Source organism: Carcharhinus amblyrhynchos, chromosome 12 (assembly GCF_965287045.1).
Source record: "Carcharhinus amblyrhynchos chromosome 12, sCarAmb.v2.hapA, whole genome shotgun sequence".
NCBI classification, from domain to species: domain Eukaryota; kingdom Metazoa; phylum Chordata; class Chondrichthyes; order Carcharhiniformes; family Carcharhinidae; genus Carcharhinus; species Carcharhinus amblyrhynchos.
Genome location: NC_137335.1, coordinates 1501537 through 1514837, shown reverse-complemented (window position 1 = coordinate 1514837; position 13301 = coordinate 1501537). Strand labels below are relative to the sequence as shown.

The 13301-nt window shown below is 42.4% G+C and overlaps 1 protein-coding gene across 2 annotated transcripts in view; it reads left to right on the top strand.

Moving 5' to 3' along the window:
- The first annotated feature begins 21 nt into the window (after positions 1-21).
- The window catches only part of wdpcp (WD repeat containing planar cell polarity effector), a 130936-nt gene continuing 117656 nt past the window's right edge, over positions 22-13301 (top strand). The window contains exons 1-2 of one of the 2 annotated variants that reach the window (XM_080199954.1): positions 31-78; positions 8706-8858. In XM_080199954.1, the coding sequence (XP_080056080.1) occupies positions 8795-8858 (64 nt within the window). In that variant the 5' untranslated portion in view covers positions 31-78; positions 8706-8794. Of the gene's footprint in view, positions 79-8705; positions 8859-13301 lie in introns of both variants that reach the window. The other variant, XM_080199956.1, reaches the window with a different exon arrangement.

Here is a 13301-nt window from a genome sequence, read left to right as displayed (position 1 = left end):
GAAGTGACCGTCCAGATCAAGGGGTGGACGGGGTTGGTTGCTAGGAGACGGCGAGCGGCGGGCGAGAGGCTCTGGCAGGTAAATACATCCTGACAGAAAATGGCGGCGGCCCCAGTGTCTGTGTGTGAGAGACAACAGTAATGTCTCCTGTCTGTGACCTCCCCTCAGCTCTGCAGGATGTGTGTATGTGTGAAAGGGAGATATTCTCATTGACCGGAAAACACAGAGAAAGATTGGAAAGAAGCAGAGGCAGCAAGTGTCCTGTGCAGCCAGCTGTCAGCATTTCCAATTCCACAGCTGGGAATCAGGGAGCAGCTTTTACAATCACTGCATCATTAATGTCCTGTAGGGAAGGAAATGTGCCGTCCTGAGCTGCCCTGGCCTACAAGTGGCTCCAGACCCCTCAGCAATGTGGTTGACTCTTAAATGCCCTTTCAAGGTCAATGAAGGATGGGCAACAAATGATGGCCCAGCAGTGACGCCCATGGTCCCTGAATGAGCTTTCAAATGGGGATTTGAAGGGGGAATCGAAGGATTTGATCTATTAGCTTTATAAGTTTTTAAAGTTTATTTATTATTGTCACGAGTAGGCTTAGATTAACACTGCAATGAAGTTACTGTGAAAATCTCCTAGTTGCCGCACTCTGGTGCTTATTTGGTACACTGATGGAAAATTTAGCATGGCTGATGTATCTAACCAGCATGTCTTTCAGAGGAAACTGGAGCACCTGGAGGAAACCCATGCAGTGGAGTGCTGTGTGCAGTTTTGGGCGCCGTACTTACGCAAGGATATTTTGGCCTTGGAGGGAGTGCAGAGGAGGTTTACTAGGCTGATGCCGGAGTTGAGGGGGTTGAGCTATGAGGAGAGGCTGAATAGATTAGGCTTGTACTCGTTAGAGTTTAGAAGAATGAGGGGAGATCTCATTGAGACGTATAAGATGATGAATGGGATGGATAGGATAGAGGTGGAGAGACTCTCCCCGCTCAGAAAGGATAGTAGGACTAGGAGGCATAGCCTCAAGATAAAGGGGGGGCGGTTTAGAACAGAGTTGAGGAGGAACTTCTTCACTCAAAGGGTGGTGAATCTCTGGAATTCTCTGCCCGTTGAAGTGGTGGCGGCTACCTCGCTAAATATTTTTAAGACGCAAGTTGATGGGTTTTTGATAAGAGAGGGGATTAAGGGTTATGGGGAGAGGGTGGGAACGTGGAACTGAGCCACGACAGATCAGCCATGATCTTATTGAATGGCGGGGCAGGCTCGAAGGGCTAGTTGGCCTACCCCTGCTCCTATTTCTTATGTTCTTATGTAGATGTGGAGTTTAACCAGGGCAGGACTCACTCAGTTAATATTAGGGCGTTGGGGAAGGTTCTAGGGGTACAGGTTCTTACCTCCTTGAAAGTGGAGTCACAGTTGGACAGAACGGTGAAGAAGGCATTCACGTGGCACAGTGGTTAGAACTGCTGCCTTACAGTGCCAGGGACCCAGGTTCAATTCCGGCCTTGGGTCACTGTCTTTGTGGAGTTTGAACATTCTCTCCGTGTCTGTGTGGGTTTCCTCTGGGCACTCCAGTTTTCTCCCACTGTCCAAAGGTGTGCGGGTTAGGTTGCTTGACCCGAGTGTCAGGGGGATTAACAGGTTAAATGTGTAGGGTTGCGGGAATGGGGTCTGGGTGGGATTGTAGTTGGTGCAGACTCAATGGGCTGAATGGCCACCTTTCGCACTGTAGGGATTCTATAAGGAAAGGCTGGATAGACTGGGACTTTTTTCTCTGGTGTGAGAAGGTTTAGAGGTGATCTTATAGAAGTGTATAAAATAATGAGGAGCACAGATCAGTAAGATCGTCAATATCTTTTCCAAAAGGTCTAAAACGAGAGGCTGTGGGTTTAAGGGGAGAGGTACAAAAAGATCAGAGGGGCATTTTTTCACAGAGGGTGGTGAGTGTCTGGAACAAGCTGCTAGAGGTGGTAGTAGAGGCAGGTACAATTATTTATTTTAAAAAGAGTTTAGACATTTACATGGGTAAGATGGTCATGTAGGAATATGGGCCCAAGTGCAGGCAATTGGGACTAGCTTAGGGGTTTTAAAAAAGGGGGCAGCATGGACAAGTTGGGCCAAAGGGCCTGTTTCCATGCTATAAACCTCAATGATTCTATTACTATGACTCTGCACAGACAGTGACCTGTGCTGGGAGTTGAACCCAGGTCCCTGGTGCTGCGAGGCAGCAGTGCTAACCACTGTGCTACTTGCCACCCTATTATTATCATATGTCTTAGTGTACAGTGAAAGATATTGTTTCTGGCAGACAATACAAAGCATACTGTTCGTAGAGAATATAGGAGGGAAGGAAAGGAGAGAGTGCAGAATTTGGTGTTACAGTCTTAGCTAGAGTGCAGAGAAAGATCAGTTGAATGTAAGGTAGGTCTATTCAAAAGTCTGATGACAGCAGGGAAGAAGCTGTTCTTGAGTCAGTTGGTACGTGTTCTCAGACTTTTGTAACTATTTCCTTGCGGAAGAAGGTGGTGCACGCGGGCTTGATTGTGCTGGCTGTTTTTCCGAGGCAGCAGAAAAGGTAGGCAGAGTCAATGGACGGGAGGCTGGTTTGCATGATGGACTGGGCTTCACTCACAACCCTTTGTAGTTTTTTGCAGTCTTGGTCAGAGCAGGAGCCATACCAAGACTGTGATACATCTAGAAAGGATGCTTTCTATAGTGCATCTGTAAAAGAGGGTGACAGTCATAGCTGACATGCCAAATTTCCTTAGCCTCCTGCATTATTGAGGACATGAGGTTGCAAAGTTGTGACAAATAGCGTTCCTCAGGGATCAGTGCTAGGACCTTTGCTGTTTGTAATATGATTTAGAGGGAAATGTAACTGGATTGATTAGTAAGTTTGCGATGACACAAAGGTTGGTGGATTTGTGGATAGCGATGAGGACCATCAGAGGATACAGCAGGATATCGATCAGTTGAAGACTTGGGTGGAGGGTTGGCAGATGGCATTTAATCTGGATAAGTGTGAGGCAATGCACTTTGGAGGTCTAATACAGATAGGAAATAAATGGCAGAACCCTTAAGAGTATTGATTGGCAAAGAGATCTGGGTGTACAGGTACACAGGTCACAAAGTATCAATGCAGGTGGAGAAGGTAGTCAAGAAGGCATATGCTTGCCTTTATCAGCTGGGGTATTGAATTTAAAAATTAGCAAGTCATGTTGCAGTTTTATAGAATCTTAGTTGGGCCGCACTTGGAATATAGTGTTCAATTCTGGTCACCGCACTACCAGAAGAATGTAGAGGCTTTGGAGAGGGTACAGAAAAGATTTACCAGGATGTTGCCTGCTATGGAGGTCATTAGCTATGAAGAGGCGTTGGAGAAACTTGGTTTGTTCTCATTGGAGCGACGGAGGTTGAGGGGCGACCTGATGGAAGTCTACAAGATTAAGAGAGGCATGGACAGAGTGGATAGTCAGAAGCATTTTCCCAGGGTGGAAGAGTCAATTACTAGGGGCCGTAAGTTTAAGGTGCGAGGGGCAAGGTTTAAAGGAGATGTACAAGGCAAATTTTTTACACAGAGTAGTGGGTGCCTGGAACTCGTTGCCAGAGGAGTAGTGAAAGCGGATACGTAATAACTTTTAAGGGGCATCTTGACAAGTATATGAATAGGATGGGAATAGAGGGATGTGGTCCCTGGGACGGTAGGGACTTTTAGTTAAATCAGGCAGCATGGTCAGTGCAGGCTTGGAGGGCCAAAGGGCCTGTTCCTGTACTGTAATTTTCTTTGTTCTTTGTTCTGAAAAAGTAGAGGAGAGCTTAATGCAACAACATGGAGGAACCAGGTCAGGGTGTGGGTGATCTGGACACCTAGAAATCTGAAATTTTCCACCATTTCCACTTCATCCCCATTGATGGAGACAAGAGCATGTCCCCCACTACGTTTCCTGAAGTTGATGACTTGCTCTTTCATTTTACTGATTATTGCCATTGCGCTGTGTCACCAGATTTTCTCTTTCCTGTACTCCATTTTGTTATTGTTTGACATGTAACCTATTACGATGGTGTCATTAGCAAACATGAAAAATGGAGTTAGAGGGGAATTTGGCCACAGTCATAGGTGTATAAGCAGCATAGTAAGGGACTGAGGACACAGCCTTGCGGGGCACTGGTGTTGAGAATAATCATGGAGGAGATATCATTATCTATCATTACTGAGTGCAGTCTGTCGGTTAGGAAGTCTAGGATCCAGTCATAGAGTCTCTCTGGGTTAGGGGAGGCACTGGGTAGCTCTTTCAAAGAGCCAGCACGATAGCCTGCATGGCCTCCTCCTGTGCTGAATCATGCTGTCCTTGTAAGCAATTTCAGCAGAGAAGTGGAGTTGAAATAACAAATGGAAACAAGCAAAATATGGGTCCAGAAGGGGCATAAATGGTTACAGCAGTAGCCCTGATCTGAAATTGTTGATTGCATTTTTGAGGACATGAGGTTGCAAAGTGCCTAAATGAAAGGTGTAGTGCTGTTTCATGGTATATATTCTTGGATCTTTCAATACAGCTTTTTTCAAGAGAAAAATCATGACCGTTAAAAGCATGAGGAACGCAGCCTTTCAATCTTAATAAAGTTGGGATCGTATAGACTGTTTGAGCACTTATTGGAAGTCTGTTGTGTCTGAATATACATTTAGTAAAGTCCTTCCACATGTAACCTATTACTGTAACTAGAAGGACAAGTGCAGCAGATACCTGGGAACACCAACACCTGGAGGTTCCCCTCCAAGTCACTCACCATCCTGACTTGGAAATATATCACTGCTCCCTCACTGGATCAAAATCCTGGCATTCCCTCCCTAACTGCACTATGGATGTACCTACACCCCAGATTGCAGAGATTCAAGAAGGCAGCTCGTCACCACCTTGTGGAGGGCAACTAGGGATGGGCAATAAATGCTGGTCTAGCCAGCCATGCCCACATAAATGAATTTTTAAAAACCTACAAACATGAGATTGTGAGCTGAAAGCTCATGATTGCACCCATCTGCACTTGGCAGAGGAAGTGGTTTTTGGTCCTGGTATCTTTCAAGTTCAATCAGTACACAAGTAGACACAGGAGGTAATTAACATTAGAACTGTCTTTTTTTTGCTGTTGCAGTCAGACTAATGACTCTGAAAGCCAAATAAACCTATTGGACTTTAACCTGTGCCGTGGGACTTCAAACTATTGAGAAAACATGGATCCTGCAATCTCACAATGCACTGGCTTCCAAAGTACACCAAGTCAGACAAAACACAACACATATTAGGAAGCATTTATGGTTGAACTCTCTAGCATGGCACTATGCCCTTTCCTTAAGTCTGCTGACAATTCAGGGACGTGTTTGGTCAGCTGTAGGAAGTAGCTACCGATGTCTGAGCATTGTGCTGGAAATTATGTGTAAATGGATGGGAGATATTAGCCAACTGAATTACCATTATTTGAGACAGAATTCCATGTTTGCAAGCCGTTTTGCCCCAGTTTTTTGACACTTTTTCCCCGCTTCATAATTGCCTGTTGTCCAGAACTTGACAGGTGACCTTTTTTTGGTACTTGTTGTCTGCCTGAGTAATAATGGAATTCCTGCAGGTCATTCTTTTGATTGATGGAAGGCAATCTATTCTCTTCATCATTGAAAAAAAACCTACTAGTTTATCCATAAGTCTGTCTCTCTAAAGTGTACAGTCCCAACTCTTTAAGGCTATCTTGGTAACTCAGGTCAGTGCTCCTGCTTAGCACCCTTTCCAAAGCTTCAATATCACTCTCTGTGTGAGGAGATCATTACTGCACATATTATTCCTAATGAGACCTGACCAAAATCTTGTGCAAGGACAAATATATGCTTTGTCTTAGCCAATTACTCTTTAAATCACTTTTTGTAAGAATTAAGTTCAAATCTCCAAACCCTTAAGGCAACAAATCCGAAACGTAAACTGCAATGCGCGTAACTGTGATAAGTGAAACCCTGTACACGTCAAATGTCTGTCTGTAGCTTCTTCCTACAGACTTTGGCACATTTCCTTTTCACTTAGTTTGGATAATGTCAAGGCATTGTATTGATTGACAGATTAATGCAGACCAATATCTGAAAGACAAGGAGGAAAACAGCTTACAGACTACAACTTGTGCCATGCTGCTTGCATAGTGGGGATAGATATTTAGTTCAAGGCAGCAATTAAGTTGATGTTTGTCTTATACCTGGGAGAGAATGGAGAGTCCAGACTAAACTAATCAAATGTGATTCCAGTGGGAGCTGTGCTTGAATACTGTGGCAATTCCCCAACTTGTACCCTCTTCATTCCCCCATGATCAGTGAATCAAAGAATCCGTTTATCCAACCAGTACTCAGAATGTAATTTTGAGAACTTTGCATCTCTTGGAACTTACCTTCATTAAATGAACAAAATGTTTGTGGGGCCATAGCCTGCTTTGAGTTAGGAGTTAAAAATCCATTGAGATTTTAAATAATACTGTGAAGTTTTAAAGTTCCGATCTCGTGAGCTTGCACAAGCCATGTTGTGAATTGGAATTTTTTTTCTGGCAGAAAATGGGGATGTTTTTAAAGATTTTCCCCACAATTCAGCAAGTGATAAAATAGCCACTGGAGGGCAGCATTCTCACTGTCATGTCAGCAATAAAGAATCCTGGTTAACAGGTTGTGGAAATTACAATTTGGTGAAAATTGTGTCCAAATAAAGCCATTAGAGCTCCCTTGACATGGTATTGAATCAGCAGGGTACTCCTGAGATATAGTTATATAGATGATTCAGTAAGTCAGTGTAGTGGAGTGTTGTGATGTAGAATACAGGGGCATGGGCTTGCTCCTGCAATTTCCTATATGTGACTTCTCAATCACAGTCAGGCTGGCTGATGGAGTGCTAAACAGAGATAAGGGAGAGAAAAATTTAACAGAGGAAATCAGAAACTGGATCATCTCGATCATAATTATTACAGTCTGTTATCCAGGTCCTGCTTGCTCACTTGCCCTCTCAATTGGGTGCTGCAAAAATAGGATTTTAAAATGAGTTGCACTAAAAAAAAACTGCAATAAACCATCAGAGCAGATCATAACTGTGGTAAGGTTTGTTAAAATTGTTCTATTTGTAAAACGGTTAGGGAGTTTTATGGAAAATGGGCAAATCCCTAATGAAAGAAAGACTTGCAGTTATATAGTGCATCTTACAACCACAGCATGCCCAAAGCGAGTGAAGTATTTTTAAAAGCGTACTCTCTGTTGTACTGTGGGAAGTTTAACGATTCTGACAAAAAAATGTAACCTGCTGTGATGTGATCGCTATGCTAAGTAATGGCCATGTGGATGTTCAGGGCATGCAACATAATATGAAAGTACACATTAGTAGCATTGTAGAGAGAGTACAAATTTAAATATAAACCAGCATGTGAGGTTTCAGGTTACAAAAATAATAAAAAAAAAACAAAACTAAAGGCTCTGTATCTGAATGCACCTAGCATTCCAAATGAAACATACTGGTAGCATAAATCAGTCCCCCTTAGCCTCTCAGGCCACAGAACCCCTTGAGCCTGCTCCACCATTCAATAAGGTAATGGCTGTTTGGAACTTTAACTCCACATTCCCATCTACTCCAATAACGTTTCACTCCCTTGCTTTTGAAGAATCTATCTAGCCCTGCCTTAAAATATTCAAAGACTATGTTTCCACCACCTTTTGTGGAAGAGAATTCCAAAGACGCTCAATCCTCTGAGTGAAAACATTTCTATCCCTGTGAAACTGAAAGATATTATGATCGCTGCTATTTAGGGGTGCCTTCACTACGCGACTATCAATTAATCCTATTTCATTGACAATATGAGGTCTAGTATAGCCTGCTGTCTGGTTGGCTCCAGAATGTGCTGTTTCAAAAAAAAAACTATCTTAAAAACATTCTATGAACTCTGATCGAAAGCTCCATGAGCCACAAAGACTCACTGCAGAAATTTACCCTGGATCATACTGACATCCATGAGTTCCCACATAGGCACAATGGTTAGCATTGCTGCCTCACAGCACTATGGACCCGGGTTTGATTCCTGGCTTGGGCTGCTGAACATGTGGAGTCTGTACATTCTCCCATGTCTGTGTGGGTTTCCTCTGGGTGCTCCGGTTTCGCCCACGGTCTGAAAGACGTGCTGGTTAGGTACATTGACCCAAACAGGCACTGAAATGCGGCGACTAGGGGAATTTTACAGTAACTTCATTGCAGTGTTAATGTAAGCCTTACTTGTGACTAAATAAACTTCACTTTACATGCTGCAGGCATGACACATCTGTCCTGCCATCCATAATGTGCTTTTTTAATTCCTTCTTTAATTAACTAAATTATTTATTCAATTAATTTGGTTTTTTTTTAATGCATCTTATTAACTTATTACCAGTTTGAATATTATTTTAAACCTTAGGAGTAGACGAGATCATGACCGCTGACCTGTTATTCATTAAGAACTAGTTTCTTCCTCCTGTAGTAGAGTAAGAACAATTCCTATGGGGCCCCTCATCTCCTAACTCCCTCACTCACCCTACTCCCAGCACACTTGTTCAAAGTTGCAGTGCCGTTCCTGTTCACTAATCTGGTTAAAATCATTTCCTGTGAATTAATTTGATTTATTATTGTCACATGTATTAACATACAGCGAAAAGTATTGTTTCTTGTGTGTTATACAGACAAAACATACCATTCATAGAGAAGAAGACGAGAGAGTACAGAATGTCGTGCTACAGTCATAGCTGGGGTGTAGAGAAAGGTCAACTTAATGCAAGATAAGTCCATTCAAAAATCTGACGGCAGCAGGGAAGAAGTTGTTCTTGAGCTGCTTGGTATGTGATCTCAGACTTTTGTATATTTTTCCCGACAGAAGAAGTTGGGAAAGAGAATGTCCGTGGTGCATGGGGTCCTTAATTATGTTGGTTGCTTTGCCGAGACAGTGAACATAAGAACATAAGAAATAGGAGCAGGAGTGGGCCATCTAGCCCTTCGAGCCTGCCCCGCCATTCAATAAGATCATGGCTGATCTGTCGTGTCTCAGTTCCACCTTCCCGCCCTCTCCCCATAACCCTTAATCCCCTCTCTTATCAAAAACCTATCAACCCGCGTCTTAAATATATTTAGCGAGGCGGCCTCCACCACTTCAACAGGCAGAGAATTCCAGAGATTCACCACACTTTGAGTGAAGAAGTTCCTCCTCAACTCCGTTCTAAACCGCCCCCCCCTTTATCTTGAGGCTGTGCCCTCTAGTCCTACTGTCCTTTCTGAGCGGGAAGAGCCTCTCCACCTCTATCCTATCCATCCCATTCATCATCTTATACGTCTCAATGAGATCTCCCCTCATTCTTCAAAATTCTAACGAGTACAAGCCTAGTTTATTCAGCCTCTCCTCATAGTTCAACCCCCTCAACTCCGGTATCAGCCTAGTAAACCTCCTCTGCACTCCCTCCAAGGCCAAAATATCCTTGCGTAAGTACGGTGACCAAAACTGCACACAGTACTCCAGCTGCGGCCTCACCAATGCCCTATACAGCTGCAGCAAGACCTCCCTACTTTTATATTCAATCCCCCTCGCTATGAAGGCCAGCATCCCATTTGCCTTCCTGACCACCTGCTGCACCTGCAGGCTGGGTTTTTGTGACTCATGCACAAGGATCCCGAGGTCCCTCTGCACCGTCGCATGCTGCATTTTTCGCCCTGTAAGTAATAGTCCTTCCTACCATTATTCCTACCAAAGTGGACAGTGAGAAGTATGGAAAGTGTTACTGTTTAGTTCCAGTTTTTGTCACCATTTACATTCATTGTGGGAATGCCACGTTGCTAGCTTTGAATGATGGTTGAGGGTTATTGTAGGTTGTGGATTCAGGACCTACAATGCTGGGTGAGGTGGTGATGTAGGGTCACTAGATTAGTAATTCAGAGACCCAGGATAAAGCTGTGCGATCCCAGGTTTGAATCCCACCACAGCAGGTGCTGGAATTTTGAATTTTAAAAATCTGGAATTAACAGCCTAATGGTGACCATGAAACCATTATTATCAAGATCTATCTGGTTCACTAGTAATGCCCTTTAGGGAGTCTCTTTAGCCAGCACTTTGTTTTTTGGACATTTTTAGTTTTCACAATGCTGTTTTTCTTCATGGAATATTGTACCAGCCATTCATCCATCTTGTGACCAAATAGTTTAACTTTTCAAAATAAACTATGAACTGGTCATTTTGGAAATAGTTCAAGCATTGCTAGAAGTTGATTTTCAGTTTCTTGTAAAGTAGAAATGATAGTTATCACAATGCTGAGTGCATTATTGTACAGACGAAATTTATTTATTCTTCTGCATTTAAATATCCCTGGCCACCCGCTGAAGGAAGTCTTTATTCAAAGCAGGGAAAATGATGACGTGCATAATCCTATAAAAATGCATTAAATTATGATGATTCAATGTCGTTTTTCCCTCAACATGTCAGCTATGCCACATAAACAATTCTGTACATTTTCCCCATCAGTTCTTGGATACGCATTGTTTTAATTTCCATGTAGCAGAATCTGTTACATTTTCATAATGTTTTAACATTTTTACAGCTCATTATGCTAGAGGTAAATTATTGCACTTATTCAGGTTTAAGTGTGGTGCTAAATGATCTTGATCCTTTACAACCACTAATGGTTATTTCATGTTCTCCTGTATTTAATGACCCAATTGATCAAGATCCCATTGTAATCCTAGATAACCTTCTTCACTGTCCACTATGCCACCAATCTTGGTGTCATCTGCAAACTTACTAACCATGCCGCCTATATTCTCATCCAAATGATTAATATAAATGACAAATAACAGTGGACCCAGCACCGATCCTGAGGCACACCACTGATCACAGGTCTCCAGTTTGTAAAACAACCCTTTACAACCACCCTCTGTCTTCTGTCATCAAGCCAATTTTGTATCCATTTGGCTACCTCACCCAGGATCCCATGAAATTTAACCAATCCATGTAGTTTTGACCCTTAAAGAGACTGTTGAGGCCCCAGTTGAGAAACGAGTATCATTTTTAAGCTTGCTTTCATGTGGAACAGGTGTGCCAACATTCTGTGGATTTGGGCAGTTTGCTCTTGACCCTCTGTGCACCATTCCCGTCTATCCTACAGCTATTTCATCTGGGCCACTATGCCTTGGTAGCTGGCTCACATTAATTCTGTCAACATGAATCAATAAACTGACTCTGGTGGCTCAATGGACATCTGCAAGATTTTGATGATATGTTGAGGGCTTAATGGTGAGGCACAAAATAAGACATGCACTGGGACTCCCAGATTGGATCTGCATGTTGATGATCGCTCAGTGTTAAATAAAAGCATTAAGCAAACGTTGAAGGGCGTGTGTGTAAAACCTGACCATTTGCTCAGTTTGCATCAGATTTTACACATACACCTTATGCATTAGCTTCCAGATCTTACTTTTGGCATCACCCTGGGAATTAAGAGAGTTTTTCTTTTTGCTTTTCAAGTTTTAGGTAGCTCAGTAGCTCATATTCTATGGAGTTAAATTCCAGCTCAGAATTAGGTCACAATGTACCAAATCACTGGGATTGTTGGTTGCTGCAGTAATTTAGCAGTTTTGGTCTGAATCACAGTTATAATTACTAGTGTGGAAAAAACAGGGCAGTCTTGGGCTTTTGGCTAAGATCAAGTGTAGTATCAACATGCTGTGCTTGGTTGAAGTCATTAGGTTACATTTTAGCTTCATTTGAAGCAATTTTTAGAAGTGACATCTCAGCCTTTTGACTAAGATGCAAATGAGATCAAGCCTTGGAGGAGGAGCAATGCCTACTCCAATCAGCTTGGATCTTGTAGATCAAGCCCAAGACAGGAGGTGAGAGCCCTGTCTTGTCAGCTTGGATCAGGAATGTCCCAACTTGATGAGACTCTGAATTGGATTTGAGTGGATTGAATTGGAACAAAAACAAAAAACAGGGCAGTGGTTGCAAGACCCACTTCAGAGAACATTTAATGTCAACTGTACACTGAGCCTAGTCTGACAAAACTCCTTCAGAATGTGTAAAAATAGTTGCTTTATTCAGAAGGTTGCAACACCAACGCTATTTGAGTGTTGTTAGAGTATTTATTACCCACATGAGTTGATATCAATGTTAGTATTAATTTGAAGTAATTAAGTTTAATATTTAAAAATACTGAAATTTCATTTAGACCATAAATAATTTTGTACAATTTTTAAACATCCCCCAGGTAAAGTGGACCTACCTCAGCTTGATGTAACTCTTAAAGTCGAATAGTTGGTGTTTCAGTTCCTGTTAAAGCAGGGGTTTTGACAATAAGTATTTATGCTCATTGTTTTAAATATATTGATACCTTTTTCAGTATTTTTGCATCTTATTGTAAAGTCTGCAGTACGCAGTCAGTATTTTTTTTATTCATTCGTGAGGTACTGGTTTTGCTGGCTAGGCCTGCATTTATGCTCCTCCTCAGTTGCCTGAGGGCAGTTGAGAGTCCACCACATTGCTGTGGCTCTGAAGTCATGTGTAGGCCAGACCAGGTAAGATGGCAGATTTCCGTCCTTAAAGGACATTAATGAACCAGATGGGTGTTTTCCCGACAATTGACAATGGCGTCATGGTCATCAGTAGATTCTTAATTCCAGATATTATTTTTATTGAATTCAAATTTCACCATCTGCCGTGACAGGATTTGAATCTGAGTCCCCAGAACATTAACTGAGTTTCTGGATTAATAGTCTAGCGATAATACCACTAGGCCATTGCCTCTCAGTTTACTGCCTTCACTAGAGTACTAGAATTTATACCATTTATTCTAGTTGATTTCAGGAATCTTTTAATGTCTGTGATGGATATAGTGCTATTAAGTTTCTAAGCATTAGGATCCTTCCATTCTACCCTAAAGGACAGCTTCCAGCTAAGCCAGTCTACAGTTCATATCTACTTAAAACATGTGACAAATGTGTTTGCCAATTAGGAGAAAAAAAATTTCCTTCTGGGTGGAGGGCATCAACAAATGAGGATGCAGAACTTTTCCCACCAGCCAAGCTCCTCAAAAATAACTCCATTCGACTGTACACATGACCCTGAATGTGTCATCGTTTCACAACTTGCAGATTGTTTTGAATCCAGTCTTGTATGTAGTGCCCATTATCCAGTGGACACCCCCAATGGCTTTTGTTATACAATACTGTAGCCTGATTTTGCTGCCTGTAATATTTGAAGGCTTAAACTTTAATTGGTGGAAGACGTGGGCTACCCTCCACAC